The following is a 23,447-nucleotide window of genomic DNA, read 5'->3' on the forward strand; positions in this document are numbered from 1 at the left end:
TGCCAAATGAGCATCTTTATTTTACAAATAAAAACACATTTTCTTTTGACATTTCATAGTATCATAAAAAAGCAATTTACAAGCTTATGAACCAAAATAAAGCAGCACAGAATGATGAGTAAAATATAATTTGAATAAATATATTTTTCATGCTATAAAATAAATTCAGAAATGGCAAGTTAACAGTTAAAGCATCAGCTCTAGCTAGCTTCATTTACTTCATCATTGTACAAAACAGTAGAGTTGAGGTTCACAGTTGGGTTGTGTGGTTGTATGTAGAACGGACTAGAGGCAGGTGGACGGACAATGGGCCAAACTAAAAGGTCTCCCCTGTTCCTCAGCATTGAAGCTCGTCACATGCATGCAGAGTGGGAATGGAAAACATGGGTTCAGTGAGACCCTTGAGGCAGAATGTTTGGGAACCACTGACTGAGGATTTGTTTCCCCACCTGAATATAAGTGCACGTTGAATTCTACACACGAGCTGTATGCCCAGCGTGACCACTTTATAACACTAGTATAAACCCTGAGTTCTACTTAGTTTTTTGCCATATGACCACATACTTAACCAGATACCACAGAATGTGAGAGACCAAGGAGTTTCACATCAAAGAGAATGAAACAGGTCAGTCTAAACATTTAGTTAAAGCAGCACTGACCACTTCCACTCTGACCCGCTAAAACTATAGTCTCAGTACTCGAGGGGAAAGGGAAGACCTTGAATTTTTTTTAGAATGAAACAGATTGCCACTCCCACTATGTGGCTGTGGAGCCCAAAATCCCTTTCAGTATTTGACACAGATGGAGGTGCAACTTTAAAACCAGTGGCATTGGGGTTTGACGGAATCACATGTTTAGCTTTGCATTTCAGTTCACTGATAGTTTTCGGCTTTGGATGCCTACTTAAAAAGACCAGCAATACCAGTCTCACCTAATGAGCATTTTCACCTACCCGGTCCAAAGATTCACAAAATATATAAAAATAAATCTATATCAAATTGTCCTCGACCTACTTTAGTTCTACAGCTCCCTGACATTCAGCTTTTGTTTGAGAAGTGACAGGCCAAGAACTAGATTAGTCTCATTGATACCAATATATCCCCTTAAAAAAAGGTTATTGCTTTTGTATATTACACAGTGGAGAAAGGCTGAGAAGCTATGGAAATCTATATCAGTGTTCATAAACTACCTGAAGTTAATCAGTTTAAAAAAAGTAATCGAACGAGCTGCAAATTCAAAAAGTAGTCCAACAGCCTTCCCTGTAAACACTTCGTTTTGATTACTTCTGGCCCACAAATATCGCTCCCCCGCCTTTAATATGAATAGTTTTGAACAAACAGAGTGAATGCAAACAAGTGTCAGGTTCAGTTGGTTGGTGAGTGTTGTGGTATTAGTAACTTAAGTTTATGAAAGCATTTAAACAAAATTACCCCTCCATCCCCCTATAATGTATATATATATATATGCATGTATATAGTCTTTTGTATATAAAAATCAATAAATAACCTGACCAGACTAAAAGCACCATTTAAGGGGAAAAATAGTCCCTAAAGATAAAGTAATCCCTTAAAAAGGGGAGACTAGAATGATATATCCCTCTGGAATATGAATGTATCAAAAGACAGGTTATGCTATTTCTAAGTATATGCCAGATGAGACAAAAACAAGAACTAACGTTAAGTTCCAAAAACTGCAATCAGCATTTCTAAACAATTGTGTGGGTGATGTGAGTGATGTGCAAAACAGCTATAACTGAGCACATTTGCACTTTGTTTTTACCTGCTGTCCCCCTGGCCAGATGTAACAAAATTAATCTTGAGAGGGAAGAGTCTAGCTGTACTCTCCTCTCTCTGAGACTGAAGGAGATCTTAGATAGTCCTCAGTGCTAACAGAAAGGATACAGTATACATACAAAACAGCCTCTGGAGAGAGGAACAGAACAGCTCATGACTGTGATTAGATGCCATGCAAGTCACGATATAACAAAACACAATCCATCACATTATCAAATGGATACAAGTATCAAAAAGGGTCTGATGACAAGGAAATGGTATGGCTGACTAAAAACGAGGTGCCCATTACCCTGCTAACTTAAGAGAGCAACATGGGCATGTATCTCAGACATGATTATCCGTGCCTATTCCCTTGTAGACATTTCATTTTTGCATAAACGATTACAATTTTAAAAAAAATCCAAATTAAAAGTGAAGAAAATCAACAGTACTTTATCAATAGATATACTTTGTCCTCGATCCTTTTATTCTTTCCATTGAAGGCAGGCACAAAACAAATGTCTACTGTAAGTGTCAGATGCTTTATATCCACAGGGATATACAGCTAGTGATAGTTTGTATGGCAAGGCACAGATCAAGATTCAAAAGCTTATTTTTCTTTAAAATATTTCTAGGATTTGTATGGTTGGCATCTTAAAATGACAATGAAACAATCTCAATTTTAGTACTTATGGCTTCATACATTTCTTTCATGATATGACTATCATATCTGGCAACATCCTATGTGGGATTCAACTGCAGTGTGTTGTAACAAGACCATCAGTTGGAAATAGCAAGGAACTGGGGAAAAAAAGTATTATCTAGAAAACTCATCATGCCTCTTGTTGGCCCAATGTATTGTTGGCCCATCTCCACGTCTTTGGAGAATTATCCACAGGGAAACCTTTGATTTGACTCCTGGCACAATAACCTATTAAGGACCATATTTTTACATGGTAAAGTACAATGAACAAAAATATGAATGCAACATGTAAAGTGTTGGTCCCATGTTCCATGAGCTGAAATAAAAGACCCCAGAAATTTCCCATAAGCACAACAAGCTTTTTTCAAAAAACAAAATGTGCACAAATGTGTTTACATCCCTGTTGGTGAGCATTTCTCCTTTTGCCAAGATAATCCATCCACCTGACAGGTGTGGCATATCAAAAAGCATGATCATTACACAGGTGCACCTTGTGCTGTGAACAATAAAAAAGCCACTAAAATGTACAGCTGCGTCACAACACAATGCCACGTCTCAAGTTGATGGACCGTGCAACTGGCATACTGACTGCAGGAATGTCCACTAGAGCTGTTGTCAGAGAATTCAATGTTAATTCTCTATCATAAGCCGCCTCCGTCCTTTAAGAGAATTTGGCAGTATATTCAACCGGCCTCACAACCGCAGACCACGTGTAACCACGCCATCCCAGGACATCTACAGCCGGCATCGTCACCTGCGGGATCGTCTGAGACCAGCCACCAGGATAGCTGATGAAACTGTGGGTTTGCGAAACATTTCTGCAGAAACTGCCTCAGGGAAGCTCATGTGCGTGCTCGTGGTCCTCACCAGGGTCTTGACCTGACTGCAGTTCAGCATCGTAACCGACTTCAGTGGGCAAATGCTTACCTTCGATGACCATTGGCACACTGGAGTAGTGTGCTCTTCGCGGATGAATCCCGGTTTCAACTGTACCGCGCAGATTGCAGAACGCGTGCATGGTGTCGTGTGGGCCAGCGGTTTGCTGATATCAACGTTGTGAACAGAGTGTACCGTGGTGGGGCTGGGGTTGTGGTATTGGCAGACAAGCTAAGGACAACAAACACAATTGCATTTTATCAATGGCAATTTTAATGCACAGAGATAGCATGCTTAAATACTGAGGCCCATTGTGGTGCTGTACATAATTCCATTACCTCACCAGACATGTCACCCATTGAGCATGTTTGGGATACTCTGGATCGACGTGTACGACAGCGTGTTCCAGTTCCCGGCAATTACCAGCAACTTCGCACAGCCAGTGAAGAAGAGTGTGAAAAAATTCCACATGCCACAATCAACAGCCTGATCAACTCTATGCGAAGGAGATTTGTCACACTACACGAGGCAAAACGGTGGTCACACCAGACACGGATTGGTTCTGATCCAAGTCCCTACCCTTTTTTTTTAAGGTATCTGTGACCAACAGATGCATATCTGTATTACCAGTCATGTGAAATCCATAGATTAGGGCCTAATGAATACATTTAAATGGACTGATTTCCTTATATGAACAGTAACTCAGTAAAATCAAAAATGGTTGCATTTATAACTTTGTTCAGTGTCGATTCCCAACTCTAAATCAGTAGGGGGACAGAGGGACAGATTCAATAAGAGCAGGGTTAAGACTTTACAGAGATGGTTCTGCAAATGTGCAGAGTGCATTACCACACAGAGCATAACATAAATATCCAAGACTTAGCCTAGCAGGCATTTAGACAGAGAACAATAGATTGTGGCTGACTTTGGACAACACTGTCAAGCATATGTTCTGTTGATGGAGAAATACAAAAATAAAACAAAAAGGGAAGGGCCTGTCACTGACCAGCAACAAGACATGGAGACAGTGAATCAGATAGCGCACTGAATCACAGAAAGGTCCTTTTGGTTGTAAACGGAACAGTTTCCAACAGCATCTGGTGAAACAATGAGCCAACCACTTGTGTAGTGAGCATTCAGTGGAGAAAAGACTGCATTGGTGACCTAACATTACACAATATGGAAATACATGCAAAACTGCACGACACCAATATGAAAACAAAATCACAGCAAAATAATGAAACCAAGTTCTGCCAAAGGCAAGGGGTTGGTAATGTGATAAAAGATGCAGCAAACAACCGAAAAATAACAAACAGGCATAGTAAATGGTGGTGCTACATTAAATGAAGAGGAAATGATTTTGTCCGCACCCACCTGGACCTCTGGGCTTTTCGGGACATTTCTCTCTAAACAGTGAGCCTGCTAGCTCCTTGCAATACTGTAATTATGGTTTTGTGTGTTCATGTGTAAAAACTAAAAGATAGAAGGATACAAGGAAGGCAACTCACTGCTGAAATAGCAAGTCAGCAAGCAGAGGGGTAATGGAGCAAAATTACTGTCGCCAAAAAGTGATTTTTAAGGATCAGCTTTCCACCTGATCTTAACCGCATCTACCAAATAAAGAGCTTGATCTGGGCTAGGACTTTAGAGCAATAATTATCAAAATTTAGGCCCATATTATTAAAAACTACTGCACTTAGAAGCATTTTCACACAATAAGAATATTGAAATCCCGTTCGCCACCTAAACTATGCCATGGCATTGTGCATTGCAATGCTTAGCCATGTAATGCAATATATATCTGACAAACATAGCCTACCTCCCATCCCAACCATATTGTGTGCATTAGTGACTTATGACGATATGAAAAATGAAATCTTTAACAAAAGTAGTGAAATGTGGTCAAATGACATTCATCCAACTGCTGAGCCCTGAGAGCCCAGCTAATCTCTAAACAAGCAGAGCACCATCACCAATGCCAGCAGTGCCCTTTGATTATTATTTACCAATTCACACTGAAAAAGCTAGCTACCAATCTGTTGTCAAATGGACTTACACTGACTGATGCAGTAATAATTTGATCATTGACTATTAAAAAGCCTATTTTTTTCACAGAATAAACTGATGGTCACCAGTCACCACTGCTCTTAAAAACATGTAAAAAATTAACATAGGCCTAACTGCCACTATTCTACTCACAAAAAGTGCACCATTACTTTGGTTCACAACCTTCTCTCACAACCCTCTACCATCTGGCCATCAATCTCTTAATTTCTAATGAAGCATCAATGAGACTATGCGCTTTCCCATTTTATCCCCTCATCTCAAAGGTTACGTCTGATCAGGAAAGGGCAGAAACAGTAAATGAAAACAAGAGAGCAGAACAAGAGTTCTCATGAAATGGAGTGAACAGAAAAATGCCATGACAAGATGGCGGATATTCCCTTCTTCTCCCTGTTTGCATACTGTGAGCATATTGATTCCATGCACAGATCCAGGGCAGCGCTGCGCCTGCTGTGCCAAGCTAATGAGGGGAACTCTGCACTGAGCATCATCTCCACACAGATTAAAAAAACAGTTTCACATAAACAGGTTGAGAATAATTAACTAAAACACCATCAGAATGGAAGACACTCCAATGACTTCAGTGTCAGGCTCAATCATTGATCCCATGTCGATTAATAGATAGAATCACATCTGTAAAACACACCGTGGCCAACTGCATGTGACCTTCACTGGGTAAAAAAAGATCCAGATAAGTGGAATCTGCTCCTGTGTGTTCTGAAAAGCAAACTAGATCTTGGCTATACAGACAGTGGAAATCATGTAATGTATTGTGTTCTATTATTGTACTCTATCCACTGTCCTTGAGCTTGCTCAATGCAAACACACAACATACTTTATATTTCTTTTACACCATTATAAAGTGGGTGGTTTGAGCCCTGAATGCTGATTTGCTGAAAGCTATGGTATATCAGACCATATACCATGGGTATGACCCCTAAAATATTTTTACATGTTCTAATTACATTGGTAAGCAGTTTATCATAGCAACAAGGCACCTCAAGGGTTTGTGGTATATGGCCAATATACTCCACGTTGCGTCGTGCGTAAGAAGAGCACTTAACCGTGGTATACTAACCTTATACCACACCTCCTCAGGTCTTATTGCTTAAATATAGCAAATCCTTTCTTCGACCACATTACATCCTTGTTGACCATGAACTGATGGACAAGGTCCAGAGTTCATACAACCAGCAAGGAACATTAGTCTACAGTATCAAGGCTTTGTGTTGAGACTGAGGATTGTTCTGCTTAGAGTTTGGCAAATATAACACATAGATCCTAAAACAAAACTGTTTGTTTTTTTAAACAGAAAACACTTCTGTTCCTGTTAGGTTCTTAGCTATGAGGTAGAACCTGGTGGAGTTTCATAAAATACTGTCTGTTATGAGTATGTAGTTGTATCATGAGGTATTGAACAGATATGTCACATGAAGCTTTGCACTTGCAGAAAAATAATTCCTTGTGAGTAAAGTGACCACCTTTGGCCACATGTGCAAAAACAGGTCAGGTAAAAACTTGTGACAAGCAGCAGAGCTTTCATAATATCAATTATTGCAACATGCCTATATTACTCTGTAAATATGTTTAAAAAACATGGAAAGATTAAAGAGAAAACAAAAACAACAAGGAGGCCTTGATTATTGAGGCCACCTTATCAATAGCAAGTTGATTCTCCTTCCTTTTGAAATAATCTGATTTTTAAAAAGCACCCTTTTCTTTTCTTCTTCTATGTTTCTACTTTCACTAAAATGGACAGGCAGAAAACCTGGAAGTACAAGGTAGGTTCAACATTTGAAGGAGCCGCTTCCAAAAGAAATCCTAAACATAAAAAAAAATAAAAAAAATATGAAAACATGTTAAAGCTTCCTCAACCAGAACAGGGGCCTAAAAATCACACCTGGGCTTCCTCGGGGCTACACTTTGAGCTCTCCTCCATGTCGGTGGCCGGAGCCTCCTCAGCATACTGCGTCTCAAAGGCCATCCCCTCAGAGGCATCCTCTGGGTCTTTCTGACCAGAGCTCCCCTCCGTCCTCTCTGGAGAGTCCATGTGATTGGTGCCCTCTGTGGCCCCCAAGTGCTTCTTCCTCAAGTGCTGGTTGAGGGTTCCCTGGAAAGGGAAGCACTTGCCACAGATCTGACAGTGGAAGGGCTTGTTGTCCGTGTGGCCGCGGATGTGGTACTCCAGCTGGTCCTTGCGAGTGTACTTCTTGCCGCAGAACTTGCAGACGAAGGGTGTGATTCCCATGTGCAGGCGCATGTGGCGGTCCAGGCTGCCCTTCTGATTGAAGGACTTGCCGCAGTAGATGCAGAGGAGCCTCTCATTGTAGGGATACCACTGGCTGCGCAGGCTCCGTTCCTGGACGTCATTCTCAAAGCCTGCTTGACCCAACACTGCTTCGCTGCTGTCCTCTGCGTTTCCTGGTTTGATCTGACTCAGGACCTCTGCTGGGACGGCTACAGGGGGGCGCTTGGCTCTGGCCCGGCCGCCCCTGAAGCCACTGAGCATGGAGCGGGAGGGGCTGGAGCTGCTGAGGCTCACGAAGCAGGGAGATGACAGGCCTGAGTAAGTGTAGCCAGCTGCCTGGATGACAGGACCATAGGAGCCCACACTGACAGCCAGCACCTGCTCTCCATCCACCAGCTCTGTGTGGTAGCCATCGTCGCCTGCCGAGGAGCTGTCGGAGTAGCTGGGCCGGTCCGTCTTTTCCAGCTTCACATGCACGTCTGTCACCTGGCCGTCCTTCCCAATCAGCTCCACCTGCTCAGTCTCTCCCTCCGTGGCTGCCTCCTGCTCTGACACACCGTCACTGCTGCGGCGGTCTGACTGGCCCTCCTCCTGGTGCCGCGCCCTGCCATGGCCTTTCCCTGCTGCTAGCTCAGAGCGGGCCTCTATGCTGAGTCTGGAGTAGTACGGGGGAGAGATCTGTGTGGGGTTGATGAAGAGGCTGCTGTCTTTAACACCGTTGCGGCTGGCCTGGGAGCCCTCGACTGGGCTGGTGGCGCTGCTGATCTTGGAGTGGATTCCCTCCAGGATCTGGGTGCACTTGTCGATGACGGCCTGCATCTGCAGGAAGCTGGCTGCTGTGAGGAAGCTGATGACATCTTTGAGCTGCAGGGACATGCGGCCAGTGTAGCAGAAGGCCAGCAGCTGCTCAAACACCTCAGGGTTCTTGATGACGGAGATGGACAGGCCGCTCATGGTTCCCAGGGCTGAGTGGTCGCGGAAGTACGGCGAGCTGGCCGCCAGCACGGCCTTGTGGGCCCGGAACGGCTGGCCCTGGATGTGAACGATAATGTCACATAGCTTCCCCTGCAGACGCAAGTCGTTGAGCTGGTTGAGGACGGTGTTGCTGAACTCTGGCACGTCAAACTCTATGTAGGCGCTGCCGTTATCCATCTCTTGGATATGGCTTACCAGTTTGTAGACAACCTGGCAGAAACAGAAAATAAAACAAAACAATCATTAGGACCAAGAATCAGGATATATCTGAGAACACCTGCATGCAGTCAGTTTAGTGACTAGTGCATTTCAAGTTTCATTTTCACATACAAAATATACGAAAGAACATTGACAGTTAACATTGAGGTTCATTTTAGATATTTTACAAATAGAGTCATGGTGTGCCACAACAGCCAAATAGCAACAAGCATGCTTCATGAGCAAACTTTGGCTGTCTGTGCCAGAAATATGCCAACACTAAGAAACCTGGCTACAGCCAATAGAATTTCACATTCACACTGGCCTGAGAAGATACTGTATGCTTTCAAAATGGCCAGTACAAGTTAGACTAACCTCTCATTCTTTGCCAGAAAAAGGTATATTTTCTAAAATATATATAGCGTTTATTCAGATAAGAATCGCCTGGGCAAAAATGTTGTGCATTTGACATACTACAGTAATAGGCATTGAGAGTCAAAGCCTAGTTCAGCATTGACCCGACTGACTCTCGTAAGAGAACAATTTGGAAATCTGGATTTGAAATAAGATCCATTCAGCAGCTGGGCAATTTCACAGTAATTTGCCAAAGGAATGACTGTAGGGATAACTGCAGCCTCATCCAAGTTTGGAGATGGCATGCAAGAGCATATTCATTCCACCCATTTCAGGATGTCTTTAGTGTTGGGAGTGCACAAGTTCAACACACAAAAGCACTCAGAAAACAAGTAATATGCACCACAGGAAAAACAACTAACGACAACAAAAAATACAAGCAGATGTTTCATCTGGAGTGAAAATCCTCACAGCACGAACAAAGCAGGCCCTTAAACCTTGGAGGTCAGAACAGATAGACAGTGCTGCAGCATGGTAGTCTGACACAATTTGAAATTAGTAATTAGAAGGAATATGACAAGAACTGTAGTCCTCCATGTGGAATAGAATGTATTCTAAAAGCATTTCTGCATTTTAATTACACTAGCATGTTGTTTTATATGTTTTGGCAAAGAAAGACGAAAATCTGGTTATTTGGCAAGAAAGTGGTAGCCAGCCCAGCCTAGCTGTAAATGTCAGAAAGTCACTTCGTCACACCCAGAGTAGCACTGAACACTGCTTTGTTAAGGAGATCAAAAGAAAAATGCTGTAGCCTACAACATAGATGGAAATACCTTAACCACCCTCTGAGGGTTGAAAATGCAGGCCAGTGCACCGTAATTACCAATGCAATGAGCCAAATGGGAAATTCCAGTGTTATGTATGTGACATTTCCACACAGAATGAGAAACAAAATGTCTCACAGAATTGACTTATCAATTCTGTGAGACATTTGTAGAACCCTATAGGGGAAGCGTAGATACAAAACTACAAAATTCTAAGTAATTCCACTTTGAAAGTAACGGAACAACAAAACTTATGTGAGGGAAATGGACAGCCATTTTTGGGAGAATGGAGACACCAGCTAAAGTCAATCTCAAAGTCTTAGGGTAAAATATTAATAGCCACTTTGAAAGAATGGCTTGGCTACACACAAAAACAACAATGATGAAAATATAAAAATTGTTACATATACATTAGAAAGGAAAATGTACCGTTATGCATGGGAGATTCTCTGTTATGGAGGTGACGCTGTGCGAAATAACTGTTTATATATTAAAGAAATAACCAGTATCTTGAATAGTTATTGCATAGGCTATCAAAGTGCACTCATGTGTCCCATCTTAATTAAGCAACCATAAATGCACAAATGTGCTAGAAAATTAATTCAGAATTCTTCATTTGGAAAAACTCTACTTTCATTCTGAATTAGAGTGCTGCATACCTCAACAATACCTCAACAATTATAGAAATATTTGCACTTTCACAATAACACTAGAGGAAAATGTTATGGATGTGACAGGGTCCCAAAAGACAGACCGCAAATGAAACTGCAAACCATTTCAAATGTACAAAGTTTTAGTAATTTTATTCTAGATCATTAATGTTTTATTAAAAATATTAAAATGTTGTCAAATCACCTATTGAGTAACAGAATAAACATACAAAAACTCAAACTCAAAAGTTTTTTAAATAAACTCATGCTTTGTGTTAATCTCACACCCTTTAATCTGCCAGCATAGGCTCTATGAAACCCCCTCCCCGTTGTCCACAAAAGGACACAGGGACTGGACAACTTGACCTGCAGCCACCCAAGCCTTGTCATTCTTGGCTGGCAAGATGTACACAAATCCTGTGTGGTCGTTTCTCCTCAAGAACTGCATTTCAACAGCATCAGTCAGTCTTTATCTGTTACCAATCCCACAAACTGCCTGTATATACACTGAGTATACCAAACATTAGGAACACCTTCCTAATTAAATTGCACCCCCCTTCGCCCAAAGAACAGCCTCAATTCGTCCGGGCATGGACTCTACAAGGTGTCGAAAGCGTTCCACAGGGATGCTGGCCCATGTTGACTCCAATGCTTCCCCCAGTTGTGTCAAGTTGGCTGGATGTCCTTTGTGTGGTGGATCATTCTTGATACACACGGGAAACTTGAGTGTGAAACCCAGCAGCGGTGCATAAAAAAAAAAAGATTTAACATTTATTTAACTAGGCAAGTCAGTTAAGAACAAATTCTTATTTTACAATGACAGTCTATCCCAGCCAAACTCTCCCCTAACGATGCTGGGCCAATTGTGTGCCGTTCTTGACACAAACCGGTGCGCCTGGCACCTACTACAATATCCCATTCAAAGGCACTTATATTTTTTGTCTTGTCCATTCACCCTCTGAATAGCACACATACACAATCCATGTCTCAAGGCTTAAAATCCTTCTTTAACTAGGGATGCACAATATATCAGTGAGAATATCACAATCGGCCGATATTAGCCAAAAATGCCAACATCGGGCCTCAACCGTATTGTCTAGTTTAACGCCGATGTGCAAAACCGATGTCAAAGCTGACGTGCATACCTGGATAACGTAGGTAGGTGACGTAATGAAGCCACAAAAAAATACAGCGCTACACGTGCAACACAGCATTCCAAACCTAACCCACAATGTCTGCGGTGTGGATCTATTTCGAAGTTTCAAAGGAAGATAACAAAAAGGCCATATGCAACGTTTGTGCAGCTATTATTTCCAGAGGGGAGAAAGTGAAATCTTTCAATACCACAAACCTAATTACTCATTTGAAAGTGCATCATCCCCCAGACGTTCAGCGACTACCTAGGACAAAAGCAGAAAAAAAACTAGGCGCACACTTCCAACAACTAAACAAGTTCAAGTCGAGCAGTCATTTGAAAGAGTAAAAACATTTCAGCGAGACAACTCAAAGGTGAAATCCATTAACACCAAGATAATGGAATTCATTGCCATTGACAATCAACCGTTCTCTGTTGTGGATGATGTTGGCTTTCGTCGACTGGTCGAGCACCAGTACACACTACCAAGTAGGCACTATTTTTCAGATGTTTCCCTACCGGAGTTACACAGTATTGTTGAATCGCACATCAGCGAGCTACTGGCTATGGGCGTCACTGCTACTAGCTTCACAACTGACATTTGGACCAGCGATGTCAGCCCCATGAGCATGCTGAGTCTGACAGCACAGTGGGTCGACGAGGATTTCGTACTGAGGAAAGCCATATTGCATGCTCAAGAATGTGCTGGTTCTCTTACTGCTGCTGCCATTTCAATGGCATTTGAGAACATGTTTGAAATCCCCAAGAACAAAGTACACGATGTGCTACGTGATAATGCATGTAACATGACAAAGGCTTTTGAAGAATGCGGAGTCGCCAGTTTTCCATGCATGGCACACATGCTGTGAACGAAGGTGTTTTGGCCCAACACAGCATATCTGACACAGTGGCAAGTTAGGAAGATAGTGGGTAATTTTAAACACTCACAGCTAGCATACAGCCACCTGCAAGCAATACAGGAGCAGCTTAGAGTGAAAACGAAAAGGCTTAAACAAGACGTTTCCACCAGAAGGAACAGTACTTTTTACATGGAGAACCTGCTGGAACAAAAATGAGTGCTTGGCGTGTACGCAGCTGACTATGAGTTACATGCAACACATCAGTACAAACCAGTGGACTCATTGAAAACATGAACACAATCCTAGATCCATTCAAACAACTGACTCGAGAAATAAGCTCTTCAACTGCGTCTGCAGCAGACGTGATACCCTCTGTCATGGCATTAAAACGCCTGCTCAACAAAACTTCCAACAGACCGTGGAGTTAAAACTTACAAAAGTACTCGCTGTGAACATGTGATTCGGTGGTATTCTCTCTGAGCCTCTTTACTGTGTCGCCACCATGCTCGATACAAGGACCGCTACTTTGATGCAGACAAGAAACAGGGTTTACGTGAAATGTTACAGACACAGCTGGACAAGATGGAAACGCAAGTATCTTGGTGCTCTATGTACTAGGGTGTACTAGGGTGGACAGTGAGCGCCTTTTCAGTGCAGCAGACTTTTCAGTGCAGCCTTTTCAGAAACAGACTCTCGTAACAAAGCCGAGCAGGTCTTCTTTGTGAAGAAAAACTAACCCCAAATGTTAAAATTGTAAATGGGCAGTCATATTGTAACTAGAGGTCGAGCGATTATGATTTTTCAACGCCGATACCGATTATTGGAGGACCAAAAAAAGCAGATTTTTTAACATGTATTTAATTATTTGTAATAATGACAATTACAACAATACTGAATGAACACTTTTAGTTTAACTTAATATAATACATCAATAGAATCAATTTAGCCTCAAATAAATAATCAAACATGTTCAATTTGGTTTAAATAATGCAAAAACAAAGTGTTGGAGAAGTAAAAATGCAATATGTGCCATGTAAAAAAGCTAACGTTTAAGTTCCTTGCTCAGAACATGAGAACATATGAAAGCTGGTGATTCCTTTTAACATGAGTCTTCAATATTCCCAGGTAAGAAGTTTTAGGTTGTAGTTATTATAGGACCATTTCTCTCTATACCATTTGTATTTCATATACCTTTGACTATTGGATGTTCTTATAGGCACTTTAGTATTGCCAGTGTAACAGTATAGCTTCCGTCCCTCTCCTCGCCCCTACCTGGGCTCGAACCAGGAACACATCGACAACAGCTACCCTCGAAGCATCGTTACCCATCGCTCCACAAAAGCCGCGGCCCTTGCAGAGCAAGGGGAACAACTTCTTCGAGGTCTCAGAGCGAGTGACGTCACCGATTGAAAGGCTATTAGCACGCACCCTGCTAACTAGCTCGGGAGTTGATAGGCTTGAAGTCATAAACAGCTCAATGCTTGAAGCACAGCGAAGAGCTGCTGGCAAACACACGAAAGTGCTGTTTGAATAAATGCTGACGAGCCTGCTGCTGGCTACCACCGCTCAGTCAAATATCAAATTATATACTTAATTATGACATAATAACACACAGAAATACGAGCCTTAGGTCATAATATGGTCAAATCCGGAAACTATCATTTCGAAAACGTTTATTCTTTCAGTGAAATACGGAACCGTTCCGTATTTTATCTAACGGGTGGCATCCATAAGTCTAAATATTCCTGTTACATTGCACAACCTTAAATGTTATGTCATAATTACGTAAAATTCTGGCAAATTAGTTCGCAACGACCCTGACTCTGCATGCAATGAACGCAAGAGAAGTGACACAATTTCCCTAGTTTAATATTGCCTGCATATTTTTAACTAAATATGCAGGTTTAATAAAATATACTTCTGTGTATTGATTTTAAGAAAGGCATTGATGTTTATGGTTAGGTACACATTGGTGCAACGACAGTGCTTTTTTCGCGAATGCGCTTGTTAAATCACCCTTTTGGCCAAGTAGGCTACGATTCAATGATAAATTAACAGGCACCGCATCGATTATAGGCAACGCAGGACAAGCTAGATTAACTAGTAATATCATCAACCATGTGTAGTTAACTAGTGATTATGTTAAGATTGATTGTTTTTTATAAGATACGTTTAATGCTAGCTAGCACCTTATCTTGGCTCCTTGCTGCACTCGCATAACAGGTAGTCAGCCTGCCACGCAGTCTCCTCGTGGAGTGCAATGTAATCGGCCATGATCGGTGTCCAAAAATGCAGATTACCGATTGTTATGAAAACTTGAAATCGGCCCTAATTAATTGGTCGACCTCTAATTGTAGCCCAGCCATCTAGAGTCACTGGAAACAATTTTACTAAGACCAATGGCTTTTCTATTGTTCATTCATGGCAGGTATACAGTGAGGGGAAAAAGTATTTGATCCCCTGCTGATTTTGTACGTTTGCCCACTGACAAAGAAATTATCAGTCTATAATTTTAATGGTAGGTTAATTTGAACAGTGAGACAGAATAACAAAAAAATCCAGAAAAACACATGTAAAAAAATGTTATAAATTGATTTGCATTTTAATGAGGGAAATAAGTATTTGACCCGCTCTCAATCCAAAAGATTTCTGGCTCCCAGGTGTCTTTTATACAGGTAACGAGATGAGATTAGGAGCACACTCTTAAAGGGGGTGCTCCTAATCTCAGCTTGTTACATGTATAAAAAGACACCTGTCCACAGGAGCAATCAATCAGATTCCAAACTCTCCACCATGGCCAAGTCCAAGGAGCTCTCCAAGGATGTCAGGGACAAGATTGTAGACCTACACAAGGCTGGAATGGGCTACAAGACCATCGCCAAGCAGCTTGGTGAGAAGGTGACAACAGTTGGTGCGATTATTCGCAAATGGAAGAAACACAAAAGAACTGTCAATCTCCCTCGGCCTGGGGCTCCATGAAAGATCTCACCTCGTGGAGTTGCAATGACCATGAGAGCGGTGAGGAATCAGCCCAGAACTACACGGGAGGATCTTGTCAATGATCTCAAGGCAGCTGGGACCCTAGTCACCAAGAAAACAATTGGTAACACACTACGCCGTGAAGGACTGAAATCCTGCAGCGCCCGCAAGGTCCCCCTGCTCAAGAAAGCACATATACATGCCCGTCTGAGGTTTGCCAATGAACATCTGAATGATTCAGAGGACAACTCGGTGAAAGTGTTGTGGTCAGATGAGACCAAAATGGAGCTCTTTGGCATTAACTCAACTCGCCGTGTTTGGAGGAGGAGGAATGCTGCCTATGACCCCAAGAACACCATCCCCACCGTCAAACATGGAGGTGGAAACATTATGCTTTGGGGGTGTTTTTCTGCTAAGGGGACAGGACAACTTCACCGCATCAAAGGGACGATGGACGGGGCCATGTACCGTCAAATCTTGGGTGAGAACCTCCTTCCCTCAGCCAGGGCATTGAAAATGGGTCGTGGGTGGGTATTCCAGCATGACAATGACCCAAAACACACGGCCAAGGCAACAAAGGAGTGGCTCAAGAAGAAGCACATTAAGGTCCTGGAGTGGCCTAGCCAGTCTCCAGACCTTAATCCCATAGAAAATCTGTGGAGGGAGCTGAAGGTTCGAGTTGCCAAACGTCAGCCTCGAAACCTTAATGACTTGGAGAAGATCTGCAAAGAGGAGTGGGACAAAATCCCTCCTGAGATGTGTGCAAACCTGGTGGCCAACTACAAGAAACGTCTGACCTCTGTGATTGGCAAAACCCTTGTTGGCACCAAGTACTAAGTCATGTTTTGCAGAGGGGTCAAATACTTATTTTCCTTATTAAAATGCAAATCAATTTATAACATTTTTGACGTGTTTTTCTGGATTTTTTTGTTGTTATTCTGTCTCTCACTGTTCAAATAAACCTACCATTAAAATTATAGACTGATCATTTCTTTGTCAGTGGGCAAACGTACAAAATCAGCAGGGGATCAAATACTTTTCCCCTCACTGTAGGTCAAGATTTTTTAATTAATTTAAAAACAAAGCAGTTGTGTATGTATATATTTTTTTAAATTCCTAAATGAAAGATGAGCTGGTGTTGTAAATTAGCTCTCATTTTACTAGTCAAGTCAGTTGAGCACATTTGAAAAGTTTAAGTTGTGCCATTTATAGCAGTTTATGACAGCCTAGAGACAACAATTTTTTTTCAAGCAGTCAACGCTAAATTGATTAACTGCATTTTAGTTTAAACCAATATTTCTTTCAAAGCATGTTTAAGTTTCTCCATACAGTCAAAATTGGATAGTAAGAAGAGCCACCAACAACTTAACCATCTTTGTAATGCGGGGCAGCTAAAATATGTGTCACGAATACCTGTTGTGCGATAAAATACATTCATGGATGTGTCATTTTTCTAATTTACAAGTTATTAAGCAATCTGTTCCTAACTGATCAAATGAACATGACACTTTGTTCAACTATACTAGAATGCTTAAAAGGCTGCTAAAATGTTAAATATTGGTATCATTTTCTTTGGCAAGGAAAATATCAGAATCGGCCAAAATGTAATATTGGTGCACCCCCATCTTTAACCCGTCTCCTCCCCTTCATCTACACTGATTTGAAGTGAATTTAACAAGTGACATCAATAAGGGATCATGGCCTACACCTGACCAGTGTAAGACATGGAAAGAACAGGTGTTCTTAATGTTTTGTAGACTCAGTGTATACCTCTAACCCTAGACTCAAGGATTGATACACCCATTTCATTCCCTTGTTTATTTGAGCTAGCTGGACTCATTCCTCACTCATCCCTACTATATCGTCTTTCCTATGAAGGGTTAACTTCTTGATTTTCCTTACTGAAATAGTAAAATAATTAAAATAATTGAATTATAATCTACCAGTGGCACAGGGTTTGCACTTTCGTAGAGATTCTGAGACTTGACAGCTGCAGTTCACAAGCATGCGCATTGCAGACTACACAGATACAGATCAATATTGTCACTGGGGGGTACCCGTAGTTACTCAAGGAAGTTAACAAACTCAGCATGACCAGTGAAACTTTGTTATGGATTTTTAAGATCTTAATTATGTTTATCAATTTAAGACCTTTATTATGCCATGTGATCACATGCAATGCTCCAGTTAGCACAACGCATGATTGCAGTTCATATGAGAACGTGAGTACATGCAAAACAGATCACACACACAGATAAAAATTGTCCGTTAGCTTGTTTGCAAACATAAACACACTTTGGAAGCAGTAGGAAGGGCATAAACATTCTATCATGATCGTGTTATGCAGTGTTGCTGACTAGTGAGTCATTGATCAAGTTATGAAGCGTCCATAACGGTCACATCCGTTATGCTTAGAACGAGTACTGAAAATACTTCTTTTGAGAATTTGTATCCTACTTTGTAGTAACAATAACATTCAATTTGGCAAATATAAAAGGTCAAATGTAGTCTTTACTTCAAAATATACACATTCAAGGTAAATATGAAAGTAGTTTAATTAGGAAGTAAGCTATTTCACTTTTTCATGCTCAGGTTGACCTTAATATGGAATTGCTCAAATGTATCCTGTTTTAGCCACTTGGCCTGAGCAATTTGACAAAAACTGGTTTGTCTGAGACCGTTCTCCAGCTCTGCCCTCTTTTGCATATTGACTCGGTACTAGTACCCCATATATATATAGCCAAGTTATCATTATTCATTGTGTATTTATAATTACGTGTTATTACTTTTCTATTTTCTTTCTCTCTGGATTGTTGGGAAGGGCCGTAAGTAAGCATTTCACTGTTAGTCTACACCTGTTGTTTACGAAGCATGTGACAAATACAATTTTATTTCCCCCCCCCAATCCATCGGCCCCTCTCCCATCTCTCCCCCTCCCGGCCCGCCTCTCTCTGGCAATTCAGCATGATCTTCTGTCAGCAGTTTGAGAACGAAAACACTTTCTCCAATTGCCAAGGCTTGCCAAGACACCTGTCACACTACCCATATGTTCTCATCCTGGCACAGGAGACTGAGGGGGAAAGAAGCAAGACGGAGAGAAAGGGAAAATGGAGGTGCAGTCTTACATTATTTTCACTCTGCCATCATGAGGCTTGCAAATATTGCATGCATATTAAACCTATCAGTGGCCTCTGCCAACACCATGCATTGCAAACTGAACTGAGAGCCAAGTTGAAGGGCAGCCAAAGAATGTATGCTCTGTGGCTGAGCTGAACCCAAAGGGGTGCCGGTCACATAAGCAATGCTGAAATGGACTGGATGGGAAACACAAACACTCACTTTAGTTTAGCAGGTCTGATTAAGCCCAAAATGAAAGGTCCAATCTATTGTGGGCCTGTGACTTATGGCTGAACAAAAGACTACACTTCAAAGACAACCTCCAAAACCTGCCCATCAGCACTGGCAAACAAGCAAAGAATGCTTACTTCAAGATAAGCAGTATTTTGCAAAACAGCATGCAGCCAAAACCAAGCAAGACATGATAGAGCAATATGAGATTGCAGACTATTTGTTGCCCGAGTGGGAGACTTCTGAGAAAAATGTATTTTGTGAATTTGGAGGGGGATAATGTGTGGGGATTATCTTATCTGCCCTGGTGTGAGCAGCATAACATGCAAGCACATTGATGTATTTTAAATTTGAGCATTGGAAATAACAAGGAATGAATTAATAAATGTAGCACTGACCCACATGAAATTGGGTTTCTGGGTTGAGTAAGACATGAGAAAGAGTTCCATTATCCATTAGCCTATAATCTCCTATCATCTGTGTAGCAGGCCTATTAGAATTCCCAATGCATTGGAGAAAAAGCACTGGAAGACAACGCAATCCTTTAGCTACTAGCCTAATCAAAATGCGACCAACACCATGAAAATAACACCCCACTTGGGATGTCACTACCTGCCTCATTCTATTGGCAGGTCATCACTCTAACCTCTGCTTATTTCAATTACTGACATGGACTACTATTCACGCCATTCAGCCATTACATTTAAATGTTTTCACATTTACGTAATTTAGCAGATGCTCTTATCCAGAGCGACTTACAGTACTGAGTGCATCTATTTTAATACTGGTCCCCCTTGGAAATCGAACCCACAGCCCTGGCGTTGCAAGCGCCATGCTCTACCAACTGAGCTACACAGGAGTACCATCTCCGTTCAGTCATCTCTGTTCAGGCCAGTGCCTTTGGGGAAAGAACATTTCAATGACCAGAAACTGATAACCAAGCTGCCGTGGAATAACTGCAGCACAATTACAAGTAGCAAAGGCCTAATTAAAAAATGGCTATTACAAAATTAGCAAGGGAAATCAGGCTTTGCATAGGCCTATTTGCTGGTCATAGTCTAATCAGTACAACAAAAAACTACTTCCCTGTAAGTCGTTGCGCAGAGAAGTCAAATCCTTCTCTTTTATACTCACCCAAACGGAGCACTGAGCTGAGCAAATCCAACACTATGCTAACTAGCCTACTGGTAATAACTATAACTTCCTTAACCTGTTCTCAAAAACAGATGACCCAATACAACTTCAAGCATATATTTAGCCTAAATAACTACTCACCATTGAGATGTCAAAACAGACCATGTTAATAAATATGTTTTGATAAAGGAATTAAAATGAGAACCTCACATCAAGGCTATTACTGCTTTATTCAGAGCCAGACCTCCTTCGTCTGGCTATTCCTAGCAGCTTGCCCTTGTACTGCTCAATCAACACTGATGGCAGAGGCAGACTAAAACCTTTTAAAGCTTATCCTGATGAGAACCATGACTATAAATGCAGGGTTTAATGTGTGCAAAGTCAATAATACTCACGCACAAGGCTTAATTGGTTTGTCTGTATATTCTGACAAGCCATGCAGTGAAAATATTCAGTGGTTGAGTAACTCCTATAATACTGCAGCACAATAGAAAACCCTAGAAGGTTGTATGGGCTTCTAGGGTGTTGTTTTTCTGTCTTCCCTTTCATATGAAAAAAATAAACTATTACAATGCACTGCCCTTTGAGTTTGTGGTATGGCTCGACCAAGTCCAAGTTATAGACAAAGTATTGTATGTGCATTAGCTAGTGAAAGGGACACACACAATTGTACTGTGACAAATTAATATAACTACCCTTGAATTAAAGGAGAATGCAGGTGAACTGGATGACCCCAGATGACAATGCACTTTGTACTGCTGTGTCCTTACATCATGTCTATAACTAGTGTTTACAACATACAACCAGACCGCCAGTGGTTTTACCTGGCCTTTTCTCAAGGTCAGATGCTCCATGTAAAGTTGACTACCGAAAAAACAGACCCATCGTGTGTTTAAGCCAATAGCCTACATTTTATATTTCTGTATTACTGTTACAATGTTTGTTTACAATCAGTGCAGCTAATTTGCATGCTATTTAGCTAAATGCCTAGCTAACTATCAACTGACAATGCAGGAGACTAGGTAACTTTACTTGCAACACAGTAATTTAGTTAGATACTAGCTAGATAGCTAGTTTATTAGTTACTTGTTCCACAGTATTTCCCCACAAATGTCACCTACCTACCTAAAGGCAATCGACCTTCCCATTTCCACAAAAACACGAACGTTAATAATGCAATAGCGCCATTGCTTTGGATCCATGCACATGAAATGGAATGAACTAACGTTAGCTACATGAACTGGGCGTTATCTTGATACACTGACAAGATAATCCTGTTGAGAAAAAGTTTGATTTGAGCAAACGTTAGCTCCCACTAGAATTAGAAAAGTAGCTAACGAGACAGACATTAGCTTCGAAAAGTTGCAACGGCATTATTCCGTGTCTGTCTGTCTAGAGTCGAGCAAAGTTTGCTGCCGCCCGAACGGACGTTAACGTCAGCCTGCAACAAATTCTGACAGGCTACCTAGCTTCTAAGTGGCTACATCCTACGGCATAAAAACACAAGACTGACACACTTGGGACTAGCCAAAATAAGTTAATGTTGGTTAGCCAGCTAACTAGGTCTAATTGACGTAATTTGGCTAACGTTAGTGTTTGAATATTAAGCAAGCTATGTAATACAGAACAAACCTGTACGGGCTGAGACCATGGCTCTTAACAGATATCGAAGAGAACAGGCAAATTCCCCAAAAATGTGCTAGGCGTATGCGCTACCTAACGTTACCCACGTTGAACAGTTAGCGCGCGCTGCTAGAGTGGAACCTTTTTCACCAAAATGACACAAGCAGCAACGTTTTGACGATGAGGTTATATTCGATTAGTGTCCAAATCAATGTTTTTACTCTGTCAAACTCACCTTTTCCCGATCAAACGTCGCCCATTCCCCCCAGTAGCTCGCTTTCACTAGTGGAAGGCCTCCCCCACTCCAGCTGTGTCAGTAGCTGCAATTCTTTTATGCAACCGGAAGTGTATTATGTTTCGAGCCCGACCTGCCAATGATTCTGTCTGGGCAGAGATTTGGATATAATGACGAGATACCAAATAGTATGGATATAATGGCAAGATGCATGTCCCTCCGCCCTAGCAATCGGAGTCGTTGTCCACAAAGCGGCACCGCGGGCTGTCAAGCTCCCGCCTATTCTTTCTTTGCATTATTGTAATTATTTTTGAATATTCGATGAGGGTTATTGACGTCAACCGCTTATATTCAATGGCGAGAGATGCTATGGGCTGCTACCTAGTTGGTGGTGTCCGGTGCGAGTCGCAGGGTTCATGTAGGGAACACAGATGCTGATGGACGCATGGTGATGGTCGACCTGTTTTGTGAGATGAGAGAGAAGGCGGTACGTGAGGTGTCTCCTGAGCTGTTTACCATCGCCACTCTGACAGGACATGCCATGGGACCCAACTACTCTATCATCATGGACAACGGTGCTGCCCATCGCTCTGGCAATGCCCATCAGTGGCAGAAAGCGGGGAGGTTCTCTGTTCGAATCCAGGCAGCATCACATCCGGCCGTGATTGGCAGTCCCATAGGGCGTCGCACAATTGGCCCAGCGTCATCCGGGTTTGGCCGTAAGTGTAAATAAGAATTTGTTCTTAACTGATTTTCCTAGTTGAATAAAGGTTTAAAAAAAACACATCTTGCGTGAGGACTATGACTTCTATAAGGGGAAGTCTGAGTATGAGGATATTCTGCAAAGCAACAACCTGACATCCTCTGCTACACCCCGCGGACATCAGACCCCCGCTGCCTTCCTCATCATGGCCTCTGGGCTGAACAAGTACGGTGTGGACTCTGGCACTCCTCTGCCTTACATCGACATCGCTGGTTCTAGCGGCCGTTTCCCTGGTGTCCCCACCGGAGCTCCAATCCTCGCCATGGCTACCAACTACATCGTGCCCAGTGCCTATCAGCCCAACGACGCCCTGCCCAGAGCCTAGCAATTTGATGATATAAATAGAATGTGTCGAATGGACCCTATTTTTCCGTCTCATGGTTGTCACATAGAACCGTCCTGATAGTGACAATTCAATTGATATGTTGCACAAAGTATTCAAGAACAAATATCCAGCAATGCTGTGATATCGGCAGTTCATTTCGAACATTCCAATACCTCTCCAATATTATATTTCTAAAATTATGATACTGTTTATCCGTCCAACCTCAAATGTAAAATGTTTGACCCCATTTCTAACATGAGTCACTGTATTTTTGTTTCTTCTCCCGAGTGGCGCAGTGCTAGAGGCGTCACTACAGACCCTGGTTCGATCCCGGGCTGTATCACAATCCGCCGTGAACTGGGGTCCCAAAGGGCAGCGCAC

The 23,447-nt window shown here is 41.9% G+C and overlaps 1 protein-coding gene across 1 annotated transcript; it reads right to left on the reverse strand.

Annotated features, from left to right (window-relative positions):
- LOC120065510 (zinc finger and BTB domain-containing protein 34-like) lies at positions 1 to 22,170 on the reverse strand. Its single transcript, XM_039016604.1, has 4 exons — positions 21,979 to 22,170; positions 7,314 to 8,848; positions 4,726 to 4,731; positions 1 to 3,582 (listed from the first exon to the last, which is right to left on the reverse strand). The coding sequence occupies exons 2-4, from the start codon at positions 8,813 to 8,815 to the stop codon at positions 3,459 to 3,461; spliced, it is 1,632 nt and encodes a 543-aa protein (XP_038872532.1). The 5' UTR covers positions 8,816 to 8,848; positions 21,979 to 22,170; the 3' UTR covers positions 1 to 3,458.
- Positions 22,171 to 23,447: the final 1,277 nt, after the last annotated feature.

Source organism: Salvelinus namaycush, chromosome 1, assembly GCF_016432855.1.
Source record: "Salvelinus namaycush isolate Seneca chromosome 1, SaNama_1.0, whole genome shotgun sequence".
In the NCBI taxonomy this organism is placed as follows: Eukaryota; Metazoa; Chordata; class Actinopteri; order Salmoniformes; family Salmonidae; genus Salvelinus; species Salvelinus namaycush.